General features: G+C 47.1%; 3 protein-coding genes across 10 annotated transcripts in view; 2 read left to right on the plus strand and 1 right to left on the minus strand.

The window, feature by feature from the left end:
* DUS2 (dihydrouridine synthase 2) overlaps positions 1-9,284 on the minus strand; it is a 49,495-nt gene extending 40,211 nt beyond the window's left edge. Inside the window, exons 1-2 of one of the 8 annotated variants that reach the window (XM_047834903.1) lie at positions 9,135-9,219; positions 991-1,159 (exon numbers count right to left, since the gene is read on the minus strand). In XM_047834903.1, the coding sequence (XP_047690859.1) occupies positions 991-1,153 (163 nt within the window). In that variant the 5' untranslated portion in view covers positions 1,154-1,159; positions 9,135-9,219. Of the gene's footprint in view, positions 1-990; positions 1,160-8,702; positions 9,092-9,134 lie in introns of those variants that run through there. The other 7 variants (XM_047834902.1, XM_047834909.1, XM_047834905.1 and 4 more) reach the window with 7 other exon arrangements.
* On the plus strand, positions 9,284-11,142 carry DDX28 (DEAD-box helicase 28). The gene has a single exon (XM_047834910.1). The coding sequence runs from the start codon at positions 9,284-9,286 to the stop codon at positions 10,901-10,903; it is 1,620 nt and encodes a 539-aa protein (XP_047690866.1). The 3' UTR covers positions 10,904-11,142.
* Positions 11,143-11,276: 134 nt separating this feature from the next.
* Positions 11,277-15,868, plus strand: DPEP2NB (DPEP2 neighbor). Its single transcript, XM_047834924.1, has 2 exons — positions 11,277-13,786; positions 14,918-15,868. Exons 1-2 carry the CDS (start codon positions 13,720-13,722, stop codon positions 15,214-15,216), a joined length of 366 nt encoding a protein of 121 aa, XP_047690880.1. The 5' UTR covers positions 11,277-13,719; the 3' UTR covers positions 15,217-15,868.
* The last annotated feature ends 7,349 nt before the right edge of the window (positions 15,869-23,217 follow it).

Genomic DNA, 23,217 nt, shown 5'->3' on the forward strand with positions numbered 1-23,217 from the left:
GTACAGTGCTATGTGAAGGACATGAGGATTTAGGAATTTGTGTCAGAAGGAAAGGGATGGATGGGGGTTGAGGAAGGCTTCCCTTAAGAAATAGTTTCTGATTCGAGATCTCAAGGGAGAGAATTAATCAGGCCAATGCATGGAGAGAAAATGTTTCCCATTTCAGCAATTAGCACCTCCATTCACCCAATTACTCATCATTAATCCACATTCTCCACATTCAATCTGTCACTAACTCCTGTGAAACAACCTTCAAAATATAACTCTAATCCATCTGCTTTGCTCCAGTGCTATCCATCTCCAGTGCTACCACTGTACACAAAGCCAGCCTCCTAATGGGTCTCCCAAATCTAATCTTACCTCCTCCTATCCTCTTTGTGATACTGCATGGCATTTGAAAAAGGCAACTCTGATAATACCACTCCCGTTTATACCCTTCAATGGCTTCCCACTAAGTTTAGGATAACTCCCAAACCCTTCTGCTGGCCCAAGAAGCCCTGCATGACCTGTCCCTGCCCACGTCTCCAGCTCACCTTGAGCCCTTCTCCCACTCACTCTCCTTGTTCTGGCCACACTGACCTTTGGAAGTCTCCCACACCAAGACCTCTGCTGCCCTGGGGCCCATGTACTCGCAGTCCTCTGTCTGGAACACTCTCCCCGACTCAATCACACACACTCCCACTAAGATCCTCTTGACTTTGAATGTCCCCTTTTTGGAGACATTTCCCTACCAGACAACCATACTTCAGGTCCCTGGTCACATGCTCTCACAACACTTTGTGCTTCCCGATAGCTCAGTAACAATCCATGTGTTCACACTTATTTGTGTGGCCTCTTCTTTAACCCTTAGCTGGTCCTCTAGATCACCAGCACAACAAGTTCCATAAAGACAGGAGCGTGGCTGTCTAGTTTACTGCCAGGCTTTAGCACGGAGCCCAGCACTTGCCCCTTAGCAGCTGCTTTGTAAGGAAGGTGTGACTGAACACTCACCTCTCTGGTGGCTGAGGACACCCTCCTGCAGCATGCGTGGTTGATCCAGGAACTCCCTCTGGCGCCAGGCCAGCAGTGCCTGATAGGGCCTGCCTCCACGAAGGCTCCTCTCAGAGAAGCTAGGCAGCCCTACCCTTTCCCAGCTACTGGCACAACCATTCATCCGGCCCTGAGATCACACCCAGATCACCATTTTAGCACAAACAGAAACAATCTCTCTACCATTCTTTCAAGGAAGGGCTGGTCTTCTCTATGACAGTTTTGATTGCCTTCTCAGACTATAACCTTAACTTCAGTCGCATGGATACAAAATTCCATTAGTTATAATGCCTTCAGATTGAAGATAACAGTATTCAGGAAAAGCAATGAGTGGAAAAAACTTTACCAGTCCCATCCATGTAAATTTTCCTGTAGACTACGACCTTGCTTAAAAAGCAATTTCTTTAAAATACAAATTTAGAGTTAAAATGACAGTCAATTAGGATTAAATATTTAGAGAATTATCCTATTTCCCACTCAAACCTGTGTAGATAAGAAAAAAATTGAAGCAACCTATTATATTTGTAAGACAAAGAGGTGATATAGCATATCACCATTAAGATTCTGATCTCTGGAATCAGACAGACCTGCAGTGGAATCCCAACTATGCCCCAGGCAGATGAATTAACCTAGTGGAGGCTCAGCCTCTCTCTCTAGAATGAATTAACCTAGTAGAGGCTCAGCTTCTCTCTTTAGAATGAGGCTCCAGCAGAATCTATGTCAGGTGAGACGCTGTGAAGAGTCAATTCTAGGACACACAATAGTTCTCAACACAGAGTAACGGTTAAATGTTTTGTTTTTTATGTTTATTCATTTTTGAAAGACAGAGAGAGACAGAGCACAAGCAGGGGTGAGGCTGAGAGAGAGCGGGACACAGAATCTGAATGAAGCAGGCTCCAGGCTCCAAGCTGTCAGCACAGAGCCTGACACAGGGCTCGATCTCACGAACCTTGAGATCATGACCTGAGCCGAAGTCAGATGCTCAACCGACTGAGCCACCCAGGCGCCCCCGTAAGGGTTAAATGTTAACTGCTCTCATTATCGGGCTTTTTACACTTGCAACACATTCTATGATTACATCAACAAACATCTACCAGTTCTTTTAGGATCAAGGCACTGTGTGGGGTGTTGAAGGTAAAGAAATGGAAAGAACTAAGCTCTTGACTTCAAGGAGCTTCTCAGTTCTGCCACTGCCACCCATCAAGTGAATGATGGCAACAGCCTGCAAACCAGTCTCTGCTTCCAGGCTCATTATGTTCAATTTATGTTCTTTCCAGCAGTCAGAGGAGTCTTTCAAAACACAAATCAGGACAAGATATTCCATTCTCCAAATGGAATTCTTGCCCTTAGAATTAAGTTGCAGCTCCTTAATATTGCAAACAAGTCCTCCCCCTGCCTTCCTCGGAAGCACTATCTTTCATCACTTGCCTCCTGCCCTCTTACCTCCCCCATGCTAAGCTTCAGCTATTCTCAAGTATTTCTAGTTCCCAAATTGGCCTGCTCTCTCTCTCTGAACAAGTTGCCCCTACATAGAACACACATTCCTATTCCCCCACCTGGCTGACTTCCAGTAGCCTTTCAGAACCTCAGTACAGATGTCACCTGCTCCAGAAAGCCTTCCCTGACACTTACCTTCCAGAGTAAGGGCACCTCCTCTTTCCTCATGTCTTTCTTAGCATTAAGTACACTCTTGTAATTCCAAGAGCAACTAACTATCAATCTGCCTCCCACATCACAAGGTGAAGGCAAGCACTGCACCTTGCTCATCACCAGGTCCTGTCACAGAGCACACAGTCTGGCATAATGTAGGTGTTTAGAGTTTGTTGTAAAAAGAAGTTAACAAGTCAAGTGGCAACGAGAATTTATGGTTCATGCTTCAGCCACAGAAGAGCTCTATCAAAGACAAATGTGCTCTATCACAGAGCATTTAAAGTGCCTCATCACAACCCCTATCAAAATAACACCAGCATTCTTCACAGAGCTAGAACAAACACTCCCAAAATTTGTATGGAACCAGAAAAGACCCCGAATAGCCAAAGCAATCTTGAAAACCAAAGCTGGAGGCATCACAGTCCCAGACTTCAAGCTGCATTACAAAGCTGTAATCATCAAGACAATATGGTACTGGCACAAGAACAGACACTCAGATCAATGGAACAGAATAAAGAACCCAGATATGGACCCACAAACATATGGCCAACTAATCTTTGATAAAGCAGGAAAGAGCATCCAATGAAATAAAGACAGTCTCTTCAGCAAGTGGTGTTGGGAAAACTGGACAGCGACATGCAGAAAAATGAACCTGGACCACTTTCTTACACCATACACAAAAATAAACTCAAAATGGATGAAAAACCTAAATGTAAGACAGAAAGCCATCAAAATCTTAGAGAAGAGGGGCACCTGAGTGGCTCAGTTAAGCATCTGACTTCAGCTCAGGTCATGATCTCGCAGTTTGTGAGTTCGAGCCCCGTGTCAAGCTCTGTGCTGACAGCTCAGAGCCTGGAGCCTGTTTCAGATTCTGTGTCTCCCTCTCTCTGACCCTCCCCCACTCATGTGCGCGCGCTCTCTCTCTCTCTCTCTCTCTCTCTCTCTCAAATATAAATAAACATTAAAAAAATTTTTTTTTAAATCTTAGAGGAGAAAGCAGGCAAAAACCTCTTTGACCTTGGCCACAGCAACTTCTTACTCAACACGTCTCTGGAGGCAAGGGAAACAAAAGCAAAAATGAACTATGGGACCTCATCAAGATAAAAAGCTTCTGCACAGCAAAGGAAACAATCAGAAAAACTAAAAGGTAACCGATGGAATGGGAGAAGATGTTTGCAAATGACATATCAAATAACATACCAGCTAAAGGGTTAGTATCCAAAATCCATAAAGAACTTATCAAACTCAACACCCAAGAAACAAATAACCCAGTGAAGAAATGGGAAAAAGACATGAATAGACACTTATCCAAAGAAGACATCCAGATGGCCAATCGACACATGAAAAGATGTTCAACATCACTCATCACAGGGAAATACAAATCAAATCACAATGAGATACCACCTCACACCTGTCAGAATGGCTAACACGCAACAACAGATGGGGGTGAGGATGCAGAGAAAGAGGATCTCTTTTGCACTGCTGGTGGGAATGCAAACTGGTGCAGCCACGCTGGAAACAGTATGGAGGTTCCTCAAAAATTTAAAAATAAAACTACCCTATGATCCAGCAATTAAGCTAGTAGGTATTTATCCAAGAGACACAGGTATGCTGTTTCGAAGGGGAACATGCACCCCAGTGTTTATAGCAGCGCTATTGACAATAGCCAAAGTATGGAAACAGCCCAAATGTCCATCGATGGATGAATGGATAAAGAAGATGTGGTAGGGGCGCCTGGGTGGCTCAGTCGGTTAAGCGTCCGACTTCGACTCAGGTCATGATCTCGCGGTCTGTGAGTTCAAGCCCCACATCGGGCTCTGTGCTGACAGCTCAGAGCCTGGATCCTGCTTCAGATTCTGTGTCTCCCTTTTTCTCTCTCCTCCCCTGCTCATGCTCTGTCTCTCTCTTCTCAAAAATAAATAAACGTTAAAAAAAATTAAAAAAAAAAAAAAGATGTGGTACACACACACACACACACAATGGAGTATTACTTGGCAAACAGAAAGAGTGAAATCTTGCCATTTGCAACTACATGGATGGAACTAGAGGGTATTATACTAAGCAAAATTAGTCAGCCAGAGAAAGACAAATATCATGACTTCACTCATACGAGGATTTTAAGAGACAAAACAGATGAACATAAGGGAATGGAAGTAAAAATAACATAAAAACAGGGAGGGGGACAAAACATAAGAGACTCTTAAATATAGAAAACAAAGACAGGGTTGCTGGAGGGACTGTGGGAGGGGGGATGGGCTAAATGGGTAAGCGGCATTAAGAAATCTACTGAAATCATTGTTGCACTATATGCTAACTAACTTGGATGTAAATTAAAAAATAAATAATTAACTAAATAAAATTAAATAAATACATAAATAAAAATAAAGTGCCTTGTACCTCCAGTGTTGGTTACAGAGCAGACAAATGCCACCCCACTCTCTTGCTCACCCAGTAAAGGACTGTAAGCTCTTTATCCTACTCAAATGAGAGCTACCACTTGAGTGAACAAGATTCAGATAAGAAAGCAGCAGGAGATGAAGTTGAAGCCAGATTCTGGAGAGTGACTAGGAGATAAGCTGTAGGCCATCGGCATCCATTGATGGCTTTTTTTTTTTTTTTTTAATTTTTTTTTTCAACGTTTATTTATTTTTGGGACAGAGAGAGACAGAGCATGAACGGGGGAGAGGCAGAGAGAGAGGGAGACACAGACTCGGAAACAGGCTCCAGGCTCTGAGCCATCAGCCCAGAGCCTGATGCGGGGCTCGAACTCACGGACCGTGAGATCGTGACCTGGCTGAAGTCGGACACTTAACCGACTGCGCCACCCAGGCGCCCCCATTGATGGCTTTTGAGTCAAGGGGTGACACGGCCATGGCTGTGCTTAGGAAGATCACTTGCACAACAGACGATGGGCTGGAGGGTAAAGGACAGGAAGGAGATAAGGAGTTGGATTAGAAAGAAGGTGAAATAGTCTAGGCATATAATGACAAGAGCTGAAAAGAAAATGGCCAGTACTTACACAACAGCACTGATGTAGGCTGGGAAATGAAAGAACAGGGAGGGAATACTAATAGCCACTTTTCATTTTTATAATGCCTTACAATTCTCAAAATGCTTTATTTATAAGTATTGTGATTCTAAACCTGGCAGCACATTAGAATCATCTGAAAGGCTTAAAAAAATACCAATGTTCAGGGGCACCTGGGTGGTTCAGTCGGTTGAGTGTCCAACTTCGGCCCAGGTCTGATCTCATGGTCCGTGAGTTCAAGCCCCACGTCGGGCTCTGTGCTGACAGCTCAGAGCCTGGAGCCTGTTTCAGATTCTGTGTCTCCCTCATTCTCTGACCCTCTCCCATTCATGCTCTGTCTCTCTCTGTCTCAAAAGATGAATAAGCATTTAAAAAAAAAAAATTTTTTTTTAAATACCAATGTTCAGGCCTTACCCCAAACGAATTAAGTCAGAATGTAAACTCCTGTTTTGTTCACTGTCTCCTTGAATAGTACCCAGCACATACATGGTGCTCAGGAAATAGTTACTGAATGAATAAATGAATGAATGACTGTACCATTATCAGCTGAGATCCAAGGGACAATTGTGTTGAAAACTTACAGAGTAACCAGGCAATATGAATTACCATGGCAGCCCTGGGACAAAATACTACCAAGTTAGGCCCCTACTCCCAGGACTTACATTCTTTCCACAATAAGTAAACCTTTCTTATTTCTAGAGCACTATACTATAAAACATGTATCTCAATAACAACTAGAGGTTACTCAATGTCTGCTGTGAGCAGAAGGAAAAGAAAGGGGACTTATTCAGTGGCTGATGAACTGAGAAGAAATTAAGGGTCATAGGCAGAGACCAGCTCAGACAGATTCCAATCCTTATGAGATTCTGAGTTAATCATATTGTAAGGGCTCAAGCATGATGAGAAAGCAGCCATATACTAACCAGCTTCCCTGCCCCAAATATTTGGACAGAACCCAAATGCAAGTACATACCTATGTAGTATTCTTTTCTGATAATTCTTTTAATGTATCTGTTCTGGCTTTGTGCAAATCAAGTCTTTGTTTTACATCTGAAATAAGCAGTGGCACATGCAAATGGATAAAACCTGTTGAGTTAGATATACATAGCTAAGAAACAAGGAGCCCTGAGTCCTTGAAAAGAATCATAAAAGTAGTATAGAATTACAATCTGTCTGACCATTCATTCAGAGTGTCAACAAAGATATGGGCAATTCTAGTTGTTACAGCAGTTCTTTGTATCAAATTCAGAATCTGCCAGTTACCTATAGGTCCTAGTTCTGCCTTCTGGAATGGTATACCTCACAGCATACCTCATCTCTTTTCTTTTCTTTTCTTTTTAATGTTTATTTATTTTTGAGAGAGAGAGAGAGAGAGAGAGAGAGAGAGAGAGAGAACATGGGCAGGGGAGGGGCAGAGAGAGGGAGACAGTATCCAAAACAGGCTCTGCGCTGACAGCAGAGAGCCCAATGTGGGGCTCAAACTCACAAACTGTGAGATCATGACCTGAGCCAAAGTCAGACACTTAACCAACTGAGCCACCCAGGTGCCCCTGATCTCTTTTCCATCTGGTATACTGCCCAAATACATGAGGACAGTTTTGTACTCCCTAAACTTCTCTTCTCCAGCTTCACTCTCTTGAATCACTTTTTCTTGCGTTTATGATTTTCAGGGTCCGCAACGTTCCTGATCTCAAGGGCACAGCAAGCAATGGCATCAGTGTACTTGGCTACAGATTCTGGGGATGAGGCGGACTCAGTGCAAGAGATTCCCAAATGTGCCTACCTAAAGGGAAAGTACATGTACCTCAGCCTCTCTTCAGTCCTCATCCTGTATGCAAGGTTTCTCAACAACTCACTATTCATGTATTGGTCAGATAATCATTTTTTGTTAGGGGCTTTCCTATGCATTGTACAAGGTTTAGCAATATCCCCAGCCTCTACCTACTAGATGCCAGTAGCAACTTCCCAGATGTGACAACTAAATATGTCTCCAACCTCTGTAAAATCCCCTGGGGGGGGGGGGGCGGGGGGCGGGCAGGTAGGGAGGGAAGGATGCAAAATCACCCTCACTACAGAGTCACTGCTGTATCCAACAACTCTGTTCCCTGTTACTACTCAAAACTCTCTCCTCTGCTGATTCAACAGGTAACTCTCCAGGAAGTCTACTTATATATCAAAATGGCATTTGAAAATTTAAAAGTATTTATCTTTTTGGAAACAACATTTGTTGGCGAGGCTGTGGAGAAAAAGGAACCCTCCTGCACTGTTGGTGGGAATTCAAACTGGTATAACTGCTGTGGAAAACAGTAAGGAGGTTCCTCAAAAAATTAAAAATAGAATTGCCACATGACCCAGCAATTCCACTACTGGGTATTTACCCAAAGAATACGAAAACACTAATTTGAAAAAATATATGCACCCCTATGTTTATTGCAGCATTATTTACAATAGCCAATCATGGAAGCAACCTAAGTGTCCCTTGATATTTGAATAAAGAAGACCATAAACACACACACACACACACACACACATGATACATATATATACATATATATGATATATATCATATATATATCATATATATATATATAATTCAGCAATTAATAAAGAATGAAACCTTGCTATTAGCAACAACATGGATGGATGAATGATCTAGAAAGTATAATGCTAAGTGAAAGAAGTCAGTCAGAGAAAGACAAAAAAGACATGGGGGTTTTGTAACCTAAACATCTGAATTCAAGTAAAATATTGTGTCTGACTAGGGCTATGTGAGGCAACCCACATATCTGATCACTCAGCAGAGTAGAAGGACCCTCCTCACCACTATTCAAGCAATTTAGCTATCTGACTGGGATGCTGGTAGAGGTGAGCAGACTGCAAGAATGTAAGGTTCAGAATGAAAAGTTGGGAGTGGTGGCAAGAGAATGGAGAGTGAAAAAGAAGGGGAAAGGTGTAAAGAGAAGGGTCTGCTTGAAATAAAGCCTGAAGGTCTTACCTCCCACTTCACAAAGAGGCCATCAGCTTGCCCTCTCGGCTCTTAGCTCTCGGCCAAGAGGAATGGGAGTGCCTAGATCTAAGACATCTGGCTCTTGTCTTGTCCCCCAGGCCTGACCATTCATTCAGAGTCTCAACAAACATTTATTACCAGACCTTGCGCGTGGACCGTATTTGGGAAGGCACCACCGCACCCTCCGAATTTACAGGAGGAGACCAGCACTGGACAAGTCATCAAAGGTGCGGTGAGAGCGAGAAAGGAGAATGGCAGGGATCGGACACCCGATCACCAGAAGCCCTCCGCCCTCTGGTCCAAGAGGCCAGGCCTCCATCGCCGCTTATCGCCAGACCCGGGAGCCTGCCTCCATCGCACCCTTTTCCCCAAGGTTGGTCCGGGTCTGGATGTCACCAACCCCGGTTCAGACCTACAGACCTCACCACAGTTGAACTTTACAGATTCCCCCTCCTTCCTCACGGTTCGCCGACTCCGCAAGCCTTACTGAGCCACGCCAGACACCGTCCTCGAGGCTCTTGCGCGCCCGTGACGTCATTGTCGTGCGCCTCTCCTACACCAAAGGGACTATGGATCTCACACGGCCGCCGCGGATGGTGTGGCTCGCATCTCGGTTACTTCTCGCTCCTCGACGAGGCCTGGTGGTCCGCCGTCCCGACGAGCCCTTGCCCGTGGTGCGCATCCCGCGGGCTCTACAGCGGCGGCAGGAACAGCGGCAGAGCGGGCGGAGCCCCCAGCGGCTGGTGTTGGCGCGACCTGGGCCGCTGCTGATCTCAGCGCGGCGGCCAGAGTTGAACCAGCCGGCGCGCCTCACGCTGGGCCGGTGGGAGAGCGCGCCACTAGCTTCGCGTGGCTGGAAAAATCGGCGCTCCCGCCGGGACCACTTCTCCATCGAGCGTGCGCAACACGAGGCGCCGGCTCTTCGGAACCTCTCGTCCAAGAGCAGCTTCGCGGATCTGGGTCTGGAACCTCGCGTGCTGCGTGCTCTACAGGAGGCTGCTCCTGAAGTCGTCCGGCCTACAACCGTGCAGTCAAGCACCATCCCCTCCCTACTTCGCGGCTGCCACATCCTTTGCGCGGCGGAAACCGGCAGTGGCAAGACTCTCGGATACCTACTACCTCTGGTTCAACGGCTCTTGGGCCAACCAAACCTGGACTCCCATAGTCTGCCTGCTCCTAGAGGCCTGGTCCTTGTGCCTTCGCGAGAATTAGCCGAACAGGTGCGGGCCGTGGCGCAGCCCTTGGGCAGCTCCTTGGGCCTTCAGGTGCGGGAGCTAGGGGGAGGCCATGGCATGAGTAGGATCCGAATGCAACTGTCCAAACAACCTCCAGTAGATGTACTAGTGGCCACTCCAGGGGCTTTGTGGAAGGCCTTGAAGAGTCAACTAATCAGCCTGAAGCAGCTCTCCTATTTGGTATTGGATGAGGCAGACACGCTTTTGGATGAAAGCTTCCTGGAACTAATGAACTACATCTTGGAGAAGAGCTATATAGCAGAAGGCCCAGCTGACTTAAAAGACCCCTTCAATCCCAAAGCTCAGTTAGTGCTGGTGGGGGCCACATTTCCCGAAGGTGTAGGCCAGCTGCTGAGTAAAGTTGCCAGCCCAGACTCTCTGACCACCATTACCAGCTCCAAGCTCCACTGCATCATGCCTCATGTCAGACAGACATTTATGAGGCTGAAGGGAGCAGAGAAGGTGACTGAATTAGTGCAGATCCTCAAGCAACATGACAAAGTATATAGGACTGGCCCCTCCGGAACTGTTCTAGTGTTTTGTAATAGCTCAAGCACTGTGAACTGGCTGGGATATATTCTGGACGATCACAAAATCCAACACCTAAGGCTGCAGGGGCAAATGCCAGCCTCAATGAGGGCCGGTATCTTCCAGTGCTTCCAGAAGGGCTCCCGAGACATTCTTCTCTGCACAGACATAGCCTCTCGGGGCCTGGACAGCTCCCACGTAGACCTAGTTGTCAATTATGATTTCCCCCTCACTCTGCAAGACTACATCCACAGAGCCGGGAGGGTGGGCCGTGTAGGGAGTGAGGTGCCTGGCACTGTCATCAGCTTTGTAACCCATCCCTGGGATGTAAGCCTGGTTCAGAAGATTGAGCTGGCAGCTCGCCGGAGGAGAAGCCTTCCAGGACTAGGGTCCTCAGTGAGAGAGCCTTTGCCCCAGCAAATCTGATGGCAGCCAGCTTAAATATGATGACATTAACAGGGATCCTTCCCTTTGTCCTGGGTGGGTGAGCACACTTATCGTAGGATGCCCTGGGCTGCCCAGTCACCTCCCCTGAAGCCCTGGTGAGCTGCTATCTGGCTTCCAAAGGTAAGATGTGGCAAGATGTAGAGAATGAGCTACTGAGGATGATTCCTTGTGGGCTTTCACATGACTCATGAAAAATAAAGTAGATTTTTGTCTTTGTATTATGTCATAGTTTCTAACAGTAAATGATGTGTTCATTGAATTGTGAGAAGATTCACACTCCAGACTACCACACCTAGGACAGAGACTCTTTCAGTTGCTGTTTGAATTAATAAACGTTTAGATTTTATTTCCTGCCCCCAAAACATCCATTAAGCCCCCAGAGAAGGGAAAGGGGATGTGACTAGCGGTACAGAGATTTTCTTCACCAACAGTGCCCATGGCAAGCTTGGGCATTCTTGGTGAAATCTCTCTGGGAAGTACTGGCAGAAGAATAAAAAACAGGCTGACACAAAAGCATTGCTTGGTGTGCATTTCCAGGCTCTACCTTCTTTCTCATCTCTTCACGGCAGGGGAAGAGAAGAGAAACAAAACTGTTTACAAAATTGGCAAAATAAGCATATAGCTTCCTCTCACTATCTCCTAGGTTCCAGCTTCTGCAGCATTATATAAGCCTAAGTAATGAGCAGCTGAGGTCAAATATAATACTGCACAAAACAACTTAAAAATACTTACACACTGAAACAGATAAGGAGGCAGAGAACAGAAATGGACCCATGGCAATCTTTGCCAGAAGACAATGTTGTACTAAATGTATAATCATAGCTCTCTTTTTCATGTGAGGAAACTTGAGGCTCAGAGGGATAAAACAACTTGCTCAAAATCGTACGCATAAGTATGATAGAATCTGGTCTGTCTGCACTGGGGGTTGAGTTATTTACCAACTTTTAATAGTGCCCACTTGGACTCTCAAAAGCAACCCAATTTGGACAAAATTTGGTCACTCTGTCCATGAATCAGTGTGGCAAAACTGCCCCGGAGGCTTGTCTAAAGTACAGATTCCAGGGGCCCCTGGCTGACTCAGTCACTAGAGCATGCGACTCTTGATCTCAGGGTTGTGAGTTCAGGCCTCACAATGGACAGAGAGATTACTTAAAAATAGTCTTTTTTTTTTTTTTTTTTTTTTTTTAAAGTACAGATTCCTGAGCTCAGAACAATTTGTCTATGCCATTCTGCTTTCCCCAGAGACCCAGCCAGGTCCTGATAAGGTATCAGTAACCCCACCAGGTCAGAGTGATGTTCCCAGACAATAATCTCTCTGGAGCCTTGGAGAATCTAAGTGGTCTTATGCTGGCCCACCTGCCAGAATGAACCTCCTCCAGAGCTCTCCCCTTCACATTTTACCTCCTGGCACTCCCTAGGGGCAGACCTGATTTTGTGTGTCCTAACTTGCATCACACTAATTCAAGCAACTTAGGAATAGAAAATGATGTGGTTCTCAACCAGGGTTGCCCAACCTCTAAAATAGTGGTCTAATCATTCTCTACCTCCGGGACATATCTCCTTCCCAACTGCCCCAGGAAACAAGCATCCCATCTTTGCATGTTCGAGGTCGGCAACAGGGAGCCCCCTCACAAAGAAGGTTATCTCTCATTGCTAGGAAGTCCTTGGCTGCACTGTATCAAAGTCAGGCCCAGATATGGTTCCTTCCTATAGGCCTGGTCAGGCTAAGGGCAGAGTTATCTATTTACTCCTCCTCTCAGGAGCATCCAGCCAACACAGTAACACCTCTTCACAGTTTGACCACGTTTTTCACCTGGACTTCTCCTAAGCCCATGCGAAGCTTCATCCTTTCATGGTGGTAGTAGCATTGTTAATACAGTATTTGCCTTTTGCGGGGAGAGATGAATGTAATGATTAGGTTGTCATTTTGTGTTATGTCATTTTGTCATGAATTTGTTTTGAATTTTATATTAAAATGGGCCCACTATTCCCACTTTGTGAAGCCATTCAGGACCCTCATTTTGCCTTGGAACACGTTTGATATCTCTCCCAGTGTCACTTTGAAATGTGATGAGCTTGCCCACACATTTCTATCGGGTATAAATCCAGAGCCCAACATGAAGCCCTACCGTCCAGCAGAACACTTCTCCACTACCTGTGGAACCTTGGCTAGGCCCCTTAACCTCCTGGTTTTTTGAGCCCTCAGTTGTAAAAACGTGAGGGGTATGTGAATTTACATTTGGGGCACGACAAGTTCAGTAAGAGCTTGTCTTTGCTTTTATTATTCCCAGCTGGAATGTCTTCCCTCAGCTCTCCATGGGTCCAAATCTAACTTGTCTTTCAGGCCCACTGCCAAGGAGCCTTCCACACAAATTTCTGCCTGTCTAGCTATTGAATACTTAGGGTCAGTACCATACAACCAGGCTGTGTCTTAGGTTAATCTTTCCTCTCAAGCCAATGGCAGAATGTGGGTTTCTCTTGCCCTCTTTTGGTCCCTGGGGCTGTGCCGGCCTATAGGTATGCTCCACGGGGAGTGGCTGGGTGAGGAGAAAGATGGGAGGGCCCAGGCAGAGCGTTCCTCTGCCTCCACTCTGCTCTCCTCCATTAAAACTCAGAGAGCCTAAAAGCTGCCCCTCAAGTCACAGATTCCTTATGTGACCTCACTGGGTAGTGATGACCTCACAGGCCTTTTCACAGTTACCATGACAGGGTAACTACACAAACGTGGTGCTTTCAGGAAAGCTTCCCTACCAGTTCTCTACCAGATACCAGTCTGTTTGGATGCCTGAGAGAGAATGTCTGACCGGATCTTCTATATTCATTCTAATTTGTCCTCTGTCCCCTGGGAGGGCAGCACAGCAGGTGAGCGTAGGCCAGGCATCTGTACAAGAGTCACTGGTGTACACACAACTTCACATGGCTGCCATGGGTTGCTTTGGGGCTTGCCCGCCACACCTCTGAGCTTCTCCAACTGTAAATAATAGCCCTCAGGGACCTACAGTGTTCCTGCTCATTGCCGAAGACATGTAAAATGTCATCCCTGGGCAACTATTCAGAAAGCTTCTAAACTTCATAATTGTAGCTTTCCCTTTTGGGCTACAAGTTGCTTCCATTCTGACACTTTCCTGATCGGCCTCTTAGCAAAAGTCGAGCGAATTTTTGTTGGCAAGTAAGAAATGGAGCAGTTTGAGGAAGGACCGTTGAGGTCCGCTCATGAACCTCCCCTTCAAACCCAGGCACCTTCACCATGCTGTCGTGTAAACATCCACATGTTTACAAACACACCCCAGACGGAGCTGCTGAGTACTGGGGTAAGGGTGGTGGTGTCATGTGCACGGGCAGAACAAAAGAGCCAAGGAGAGTGATGAAGTGATACCAAGACTGGAGGGTTGATGAAATGGTGTCCCAGGAGGTTGGGTTGATGTAAGCCTAGACTTGCTACCCAGAATCTGTCTTTGAACCTCCTGATCATTCTGCCTTAGTATTTGGCCATTTTCTAATCTAGATAAAAATATTAGAGGGCTAGAGGACAGTGTGGTTGAAACAGGCAGTATGAATGGGGCCCAAGAGGAGTTGCCCAAGAGGAGATGGGAGGGTTTCTTAATCCATTTATTTTAGGTTATTTTTTCCAACACTTGAAAGGTATTTCCATTAAAGCTTCAGAAGTTATAGACCTTAGGAATTTCCCCCCTATGGAAGGGAAAGATGGAGGGGATCCTGGTTGCAACTGTTTTCAGGCTCTACTGTTTCCTCTGAGAATGGGGAACAGATTTCCAGGTCTCCTGCTGCTGCCATGAGCTCCAGAGAATCACCTTTGCAGCCATGTTCCTTCTCTAGGGGACTCATTGAGGTGACTGGCCAAGGCTGTGTTTTGAATACCAAGCAGATTAAAGGTCTTCAGCCAGAAACTGGGAGAGACATGAGAGGGTAGGTCCTGGCAGGACACTGTATACAGCAGAAATGACTGATTAGATCTGATTTTCTTTCCAACAGCAGGGGCTCCCTCTTCTCCTACACCTGGTCACTACCATGTCCTCTACCGAGGGTGTGGAGAAACCCAGGTGGGCTGGCATGGGGAGACGTACTGCCTGGTTGGTGGCTACCGGACCTATGGGGATGCTCCTGTGGCCACCCCAGCAAAGACAGAAGCAGAGAAACCAATTCCCAGCCAGGCTCCCAAAAGACGCCGAGCTATGGCAGAGTCAAATAAAGACGTAGGTTGCTCCAGCCCCAAAATTCGGCGATTGAAGCATGGTGGCAGGAGGATGACCCCGAAGAAGCTTGCTGACTGAGCCACTTTACAGGAATGGCAAACATTTAACTGCCTAAGACAGCTAATGCCTCTTCCTGAAGTGACCCCCCACTGCCCACCACTGGAGATTAGAACCTGAGCCATTCTGTCTGAGCCTTCTTCAGCCAGGAGCCTCCTTCCATACTAACTGGCCATGGGCAAGGAGCCATAGAAGCTGAGGTTTGAAATGAAAGCCTGCTCTGAACATCCCAGAGCCAAAACTGGCCTGGAAGAAAACCTGATGTTTCTCCACTCAATCCTGTAGAGTCCCTTCTCGGGAAGAAGAAAGCAAAGTTTGCACTCTTTGAACCAAGGAGGATGCAGGAGCAGAGGGAGGGTTCAGAGTGGCCTTAGCAGGGACTCAGTCCATCAGATGGACTCTTGCCCTGAGTCATTGCCAGCAGTCACCAATTAAACCAAGAGGAGCTGGACTTTTTTAAACTGAAAAAAGCAATCTGGGTCTACCGAGGGAGCCTCTTGTCTGGAGTGGCAGGAGGCAGAATAAGGAAACCCAGGAAGACCCACTCCCCAGAGCAGGAAGAAAATGGAGAGTTGGGTGGCACCACCACTGAGGCTCACACGCTCCTTCATTCCCAGTCCTTCTTAGCCCCAGTGGAATTTCTTACTGTTCAATAAAATGGTTTTCTCTAACATATTTGACTTGAAATCCAGCTTGTCCAAGGCCAGGCCCCAAATCTCCCTTTTCCCTTGAAGTACATTTCCACATGGGGTATCTGGTGCTCTAACACCTTCTGCCTCCAAAAAAGACCCGTGAGTGCAGCTTCTAACTGTGTGGCTACCATAATGACAGCCGTGCAAATTGGGGCAGGACACAGGCAGGTTCTTTAGGAGCCCAAGGGTGGCTGGGTGGTTCAATTGGTTAAACGTCTGATTCTTCATTTCGGCTGAGGTCATCATCTCACAGTTCGTAAGATTGAGCCCTGTGTCGGGCTGCATGCTGACATCAGGGAGCCTGCTTGGGATTCTCGGTCTCCCTCTCTCTCTCAGCCCCTCCCCAGCTCATGCTCTCTCTCTCTCTCTCTCTCTCTGTCTCTCTCTGTCTCTCTCTTGCTCTCGCTTTCACTCTTGCTCTCACTCTCGCTCTCTGTTGCTCACTCTCTCTCTAAGTAAATAAATAAACTTTAAAAAATGGTGAGCTTGGGGCGCCTGGGTGGCTCAGTCGGTTAAGCGTCCGACTTCGGCTCAGGTCACGATCTCACGGTCCGTGAGTTCAAGCCCCGCGTCAGGCTCTGGGCTGATGGCTCAGAGCCTGGAGCCTGCTTCCGATTCTGTGTCTCCCTCTCTCTCTGCCCCTTCCCTGTTCATGCTCTGTCTCTCTCTGTCTCAAAAATAAATAAAACGTTAAAAAAATTTAAAAAAAAAATGGTGAGCTTGATGAGAACTTCCCCCTGGTGTGTGTGCGTGCGTGTGTGTGTGTGTGTGTGTGTGTGTGTGTGTGTTTGTGTGTGTAAGGAGATGGGAGGCAGGACTGAGAAGATGTTCTGTGTGTCAATCCACTATCCAATTTACTCAACAAATATTTATTGAGCACCTGCTAGTTGCTTGGAGTATATCAGTGAATAAGATGATTGAAACCCCTCTCTTCAAAATACCCACAAACTAAAGAGACAAGTAAATTTATATAGTTTAAATTATTCCTGCTATAAAGAAAAGTAAAATAGGATATGAGTATAGTGTGATGAGGGGGTGCTAGGTTCCACAAGGTAAGCAGGGAAGGCTTCTTTGAGGAGGTGACAGTGAAGATGTGAGGGAATCCTGTGAAGAGCTGGAAGGAAACTATTTTTGGAGGAGGAAATGGCAAGTGCAAAGACCCTGAGGTAGGAATGAGGCTGGCCTGTTCTAGGACCAATAGAAAGGTCAGTGTGGGCAGAGAAGAAAGAGAAGAAAGAGATAGTTGGAAAAGTAGACATGGGCCAGACCATAGCAGGCCTTGTCAGCCATGTTGAGGAATGTGGATCTGAAGGGTGAGGGGAAATCCTAGGTGGGAGTTGAGCAGAGTGGTGAAATGATCAGATATAGATGCTAAGAAGATCATTCCAACTACTGTGTGCCATGGCAGTGAGGTGCTGGCTGTTACCGATAAATGTCTCTCTCAGCAGTTACGGGGACAATTGGTCCTGGGGAGTGGGGGTGAGAGAAGATCATCAGAGAAGAAAGAGCACAGCGTGTATGTGGGCCTCTGTGCTAGGCCCACCCGCCTCAGCATCCCACATCAAAAGGGGGCACTGTCAGCAGCATGTAGCCCTCAGGCCCAGATGAAGCCACTCACCCTGTGGATGGCACACACACCCTCAAGGGCCACAACAGCGAGGGTCTTGCTCCTCCCTAGACACCCTCAAGGCCAGGAAAGGTCCCAATAACTTAAGGAGTTTCCCTAACCTGGGTTAGAGGAAGGAGGCACAGGCCCTGCCTGGGGCATTCCCACTTTGAGTCTCAACTAACCCACAAAAGACAGCTAATGCCTCTTCCTGCAGCAGCTCCCACTCCCTCCCACTGGAGATTAGAACCTTATGTTGCTGATACTTGGTGTGACTGAGGAAGATTTGCGATCCTAGAGGAGTCAGGTAGGTTGGCAGTTCCCAAACATGAGGCAAACAGATTCACCTGGGGCTCCGAGGAAAACCAGAGATCCCCAGCACCTGTATCAGTCCTACTGAATACATTTTTAGGGTGGGATCTGGACATCTGCAGTTTTACATTTTTCTCATAATCATGATTTCATAGCAAATACAAGTGACCGAGGAACCTGTAAAAGAACACCATGGAATACAATCAGCAAATTCCAAGACAGAAAACTCTAAATGACAAAGGACATGATTTTTTCAACAAATAAATTGCAAGGAAGAAAGAAGAGGAACAACAACAAATGCAATGCAGTTGGCTTTATCTACATTATAATTAAAACAATTATTTAAAAATTAGGCAACCAGGGAAATTTGAACAGAATAGATAATTGATGATATTGAGGAGGTATTGTTGACTCTTTTAGGTGCCATAACGTTATGGTAGTTGTCTTTTTTTTTTTAATGTTTATTTTTGAGACAGAGAGAGACAGAGCATGAATGGGGGAGGGTCAGAGAGAGGGAGACACAGAATCTGAAAGAGGCTCCAGGCTCTGAGCTGTCAGCCCAGAGCCCGACGCGGGCTCGAACTCACGGACCGCGAGATCGTGACCTGAGCGAAGTCAGCCGCTCAACCGACTGAGCCACCCAGGCGCCCCGGTAGTTGTCTTTTAAAAGAAGCTGTTATCTTTTAGAGATGCAAACTTAAATATGGAAGGACTAAATGTTTGATTTGCCTTAAAAATATTCTGTAGAAGGGGATGAGTAAGGTATAAATGAAACAAAATGGGCCATCCATGATTGTTGAAGCTGGATGATTGGTACATAAGTGTTCAATACACTCTTCTACTTTATGTTTGAAATTACCCTAATAAATAAATTAAATTGAAAGTAACCCTAAGTTTATTTATTTATTTTTTTTTTAATTTTTTTTTCAACGTTTATTTATTTTTGGGACAGAGAGAGACAGAGCATGAATGGGGGAGGGTCAGAAAGAGGGAGACACAGAATCGGAAACAGGCTCCAGGCTCTGAGCCATCAGCCCAGAGCCTGACGCGGGGCTTGAACTCACAGACCGCGAGATCATGACCTGGCTGAAGTCGGACGCTTAACCGACTGCGCCACCCAGGCGCCCCGAAAGTAACCCTAAGTTTAAAAAGGTGCAGCATCAGGTACAGCCAGATGTTCAGCCAGATTTGGAATCAGTGAGGACTCGGGTGGTCAGCGTCATAGGGTAAACTAGCTGGCGGGAGCCACGGCAGCCAGGCAGAGGAAGGCAGAGTTCCTGCATAAAAACAGGAGGCACGGAGGGCTCTGAGGCAGGGTGTGCCGTGTAGCATGTTGTTGCAGATCTGACAGGCCTCAGAGACAAGCACGCTAGGTTGAGCAAAGAGATAGCATGTCTGAGCTTGAGGCTAAACGACAAATCACACACACCAGATGGTAGATGTTTGTTTGATCAGAGCTGGTTCCCGACACCTGGTGTCCACACAGCCCACCCTTCTGGATGCTTATGTCAGCAGATGTGGTAGACAACTGAAGACTCGTCCAGCCCCCTCACTGCGTATCCCAGTAAGGGGCCAGCTCCAGGGGCTGATCAGTAGTGAATGTCTAGACAAACAGATGATGTAAGGGGCTTAAAGCCCCTCCTGGTGAGAGAGGCAGCAGCTGGAAGTCAAGAAGTCCGTGGAACCCCTATCTGACTTGGCCAGAAGGGCGTGATGTGGTCATCTGCCTGTCCAGCTGCTGGTCTCCCTAACTTTCCTCCCCTTCCCCCAGGGTCAAGGAGGGTTATGTCCCAGGGCTAGTAGGCTACTCTCTCTACCACTGCTGGCTTCCCCAGATGGCTTCCTTATGTCCTGTAAGGCCACACTGAACACAGAGCCAGTCTAGTCCAACTTTGGCGAGCCTGGCAGTGGTGAACAGGAGATGAGTGCCATGTGCAGAAGCAAACAGGACAGACCTTATGAAATGGCTGGCAGTCATTCTCCAAAGTTCTCTTTCTTCAGGGCCTGGAGCACCCACAGAGGAGGAGCCCAAAGAGATAAAAACTCTGAGTAACTCTGGCCTGGGGTCCCAGAGAGCCCTGGAATCAAAAGGCTAAGTACATTCCTCCACCACAAACTCAGTCCCATTGTCCTCATGAGGTGACCCAAATTCATGAATCCCCCTGCCCAGTGTTCTGGATTTGGATTCAGGGAGGTCTTCCGACAGAGGTATACAGAGGTTAAGAAAGGGCATCTATTAGCTGGGGCAACTGCTTTATACCTGGAGTGGTCACAGATGAAGAACAGAATTAGAGGGATCAAAGCTTGAAAATCTAGGAATAAGGGAATTTTGGTTTCAGGTCTCAGCTCCACCTGCCAGCTTTATCCAGCTGAACCTCAGTTTTCTCACCTAGAAAATGAGGCTGGTAAAAACCTACCTTGTGGGCCATTGTTAAGATTTAATGGACTGAAACACATCAAACTGGTAGCACAGTTCTGGACACACAGTAACTTTGACTGCTCTGACCCGTTGTTACTGTTATCACATGCTCTTACTCCCTGAAGGAAGGAAAGGCAGAAGTCTCCTGAGCTCTTCCACGAATGTTGGTTGAACATTTGTTGTGTGCAGGTGTGGTACTAGGGGCCAGAATATGGTAGTCATGACCTCACTGAGTTCACATCCCAGCTTCGTCCAGGCCAGCCGCTGCAGACTTCTGTGAGGAGGAGGCAGATGAAGGCGAAGCGGGTTGGGGGGGGGGAGAGAAGTTCCAGCAAACCTGAACCAGAGCAATCTGAGAGGCTCATCCATGTTCCTGTTTTTATTTTTGGTTTTAATGTTTATTTATTTTGAGAGAGAGACACAGAGAGAGAGAGAGAGAGAGTATAGGGTTAGGAGCAGAGAGAGAGGAGAAAGAGAATTCCAAGCAGGCTCTGCACTGTCAGCATAGAGCCCAACGTGGGGCTCGATCCCACAAACCATGAGATCATGACCTGAGCCGAAACCAAGAGTCGGACGCTTAACTGACTGAGCCACACAGGTGCCCCCATGTTCCTGTTTCTAAAGAGGGTAGAGGTGGGGCATCTGTGTGGCTCAGTCAGTGAAGCAGCCGACTTCAGCTCAGGTCATGACCTCATGACTCATGAGTTCGAGCCCTGCATTGGGCTCTGTGCTGACAGCTCAGAGCCTGGAGTCTGCCTCTGCCTCCCTCTCTCTGCCTCTTCCCCGCTTGCATGCATGCTCTCTCTCTCCCCCGCCCCTCAAAAAATAAACAAACATTAAAAAAAATTTAAAGAGGGTAGAGGTACTTGGACGGTTCAGTCCATTGAGTGTCTGACTCTTGATTTTGGCTCAGGTTGTGATCCCAGAGTCGTGGGATCGAGCCCTTTGTCAGGCTCCGCACTGAGCATGGAACATGCTTGGGATTCTCTTTCTTTCCCTCTACTCCTCTCCCCCACTCATGCTCTCTCTGTCTCTTAAAAATAAAAGAAAGAAAGGAAGGAAGGAAGGAAGGAAGGAAGGAAGGAAGGGAGGGGGTAAGTCACCAAAGAGGGTTTGGATTAGAGTTCTCCATGATATGCCCCCCTCTCTAGGTAACTGCATATCACAGTCCAGAAGGTGCCATCTGAATCCCAGGGATGCCCTGTAGGATCTTCCTCAGTAGATCTCCTGTACCTCATGCCCCTCTAGCCTCCCCCCAGCTGATGCACTACCTCAAGAACATGGGACAGCATGCAGGACAAGAGTCCCAAGCCCTGTGGACTTTACACTTAAAACACCAGAATATCTGGTCCCAGAAAGCAGCCCAGTCAGACACTTAAAGTCTGTCAGACACCATTGTGACTTTGCTCTGGGGACCTTGTGTACTGGATCTTCCATACTGCCTGAAGTCAGGCAGAGCCTGGCTGCAAGAGACCCGAGATGGGCAGAAAGGCTGGCAAGGACATGGAAGACAAAGCTGGGGATTTGGGAGAAGGCCAGGCGGAAGCAGGGAACACAGATGCATTAGGGCTTACTGCACTTCTAGCAGAGTAGATGGTGGCTGCCTTCTGAAGAAGGAAAATGTGCTAGCTGTTGGTCACTTCTGGAAAGGTAGCCTCAGCTTTGTGATTAGAGGATGTGTGTCCGTGGTGGCCAAGCTGTCTTTTGGCCAGGGAGACTGCTGTTTCTTGAGAACTTGGCTATGTCAGTCATCGTGCCAATGGAACCAGAGCAACACCCAGAAAGAAGCAGGGGCAGCATGAGTCTCTAGGAGCAAGGAGCCCTGAATGAGGATGAACATCACCTGGGCAATGCTGGATACTGAGGAAGCCCCCCCACCCCATCCCCCTGCACTATGAGCATGTGAAGTGGTCTGTGTGATTACCAGTCAGTCGCCATTTTTCTTCCTCGCATATTCTTGTAATACACTGGAGATCAGAGGGGGTGGGTCAGCTCTGCCACCGTACTAAGCTTGGTCCCAGCAGAAGCCTGTTTCTACCACTGCCTCCTCTGCAGATCTTGATTTAGGTAAACACTGCACAGGTGAAGAATTAAAAGAGAAGGTGCTTACTCACATACCCCTACCTGGTGTCAAGATTTCCTGTGCTGGCCCTGCTTCAACAGCCCCACCAGGTGGAGGCTAAGGGGATAGCACGTAACAAGGCCCTGTGGTAGTAGGCAGCAAGGGAAGCAGGGGGGGAAAGAGGATTTGTACCATTTGCTGAGACTGGAGAGGCCAGTGGGACACTCGCCAGGAATTGAAAGCCAAATAATGGAATGTGGTAGCCAGACCTACGTTGGTATGGTAATGGCTTTCTTCCTAAAAGCAAAAATCCTCTTCAGATTTCTTTTGACTGGCAAAAGTACTAAAGTAGATCTTTTGTAAAAGCAAAGTGGCATAATGCAAACTTCCGGAAAGCAGGGGATACCCTCAGTTTATACCGTTCTGACTTATGAAAGGTTTCATGGGAAAGTTCTGATTGCAGCTCGTGGGGAAACCTATATCCTAAGAGCAATGGGAAGCCATGGCAGAACTTTAGGCAAAAGGACAACAAGTTTTTTTGCAAAGAGAGATATGTCTGACTGCACACTGGGGAAAGGACTGGAGGTGGGGACACCAGGAGAGGATGAGAGATAAAGGTTACCAGTACTGGGGAAGAGGTAGCGGGAATGAAGAAGAGACACAACTGGTAGATGTTTGGAGGTTGAACCAGAAGGATATGGAGATACTGTTAGGGAGAGAAGTGGGCAGAGGGTGGAAAGCATCACAGATGACATTCAGGTCAGCTCTGGAGCCAGGCCCTGGGCTTCCCTGCCTCCCCTGTTTCTTCTTCTGTCCATAGCCAGCATGCTCTTTCCCCAAATTGTCCAGGTCTGTCCACAGACAGTGTGTACTTATTTCGCTAGTGTGTACTTATTTCCTCCTCCACAGGACAGAGCAGAGAGACGGTCTT

Source organism: Prionailurus viverrinus, chromosome E2 (assembly GCF_022837055.1).
Source record: "Prionailurus viverrinus isolate Anna chromosome E2, UM_Priviv_1.0, whole genome shotgun sequence".
NCBI lineage: Eukaryota > Metazoa > Chordata > Mammalia > Carnivora > Felidae > Prionailurus > Prionailurus viverrinus.

Coding starts and splice junctions, on each gene's coding strand:
- DDX28 (XM_047834910.1), top strand. CDS start 9,284: ATGGATCTCACACGGCCGCCGCGGATGGTGTGGCTCGCATCTCGGTTA.
- DPEP2NB (XM_047834924.1), top strand. CDS start 13,720: ATGTCTGACCGGATCTTCTATATTCATTCTAATTTGTCCTCTGTCCCC. Junction 13,787..14,917: donor CTGGGAGGGCAGCACAGCAG/GTGAGCGTAGGC, acceptor TCTTTCCAACAG/CAGGGGCTCCCTCTTCTCCT.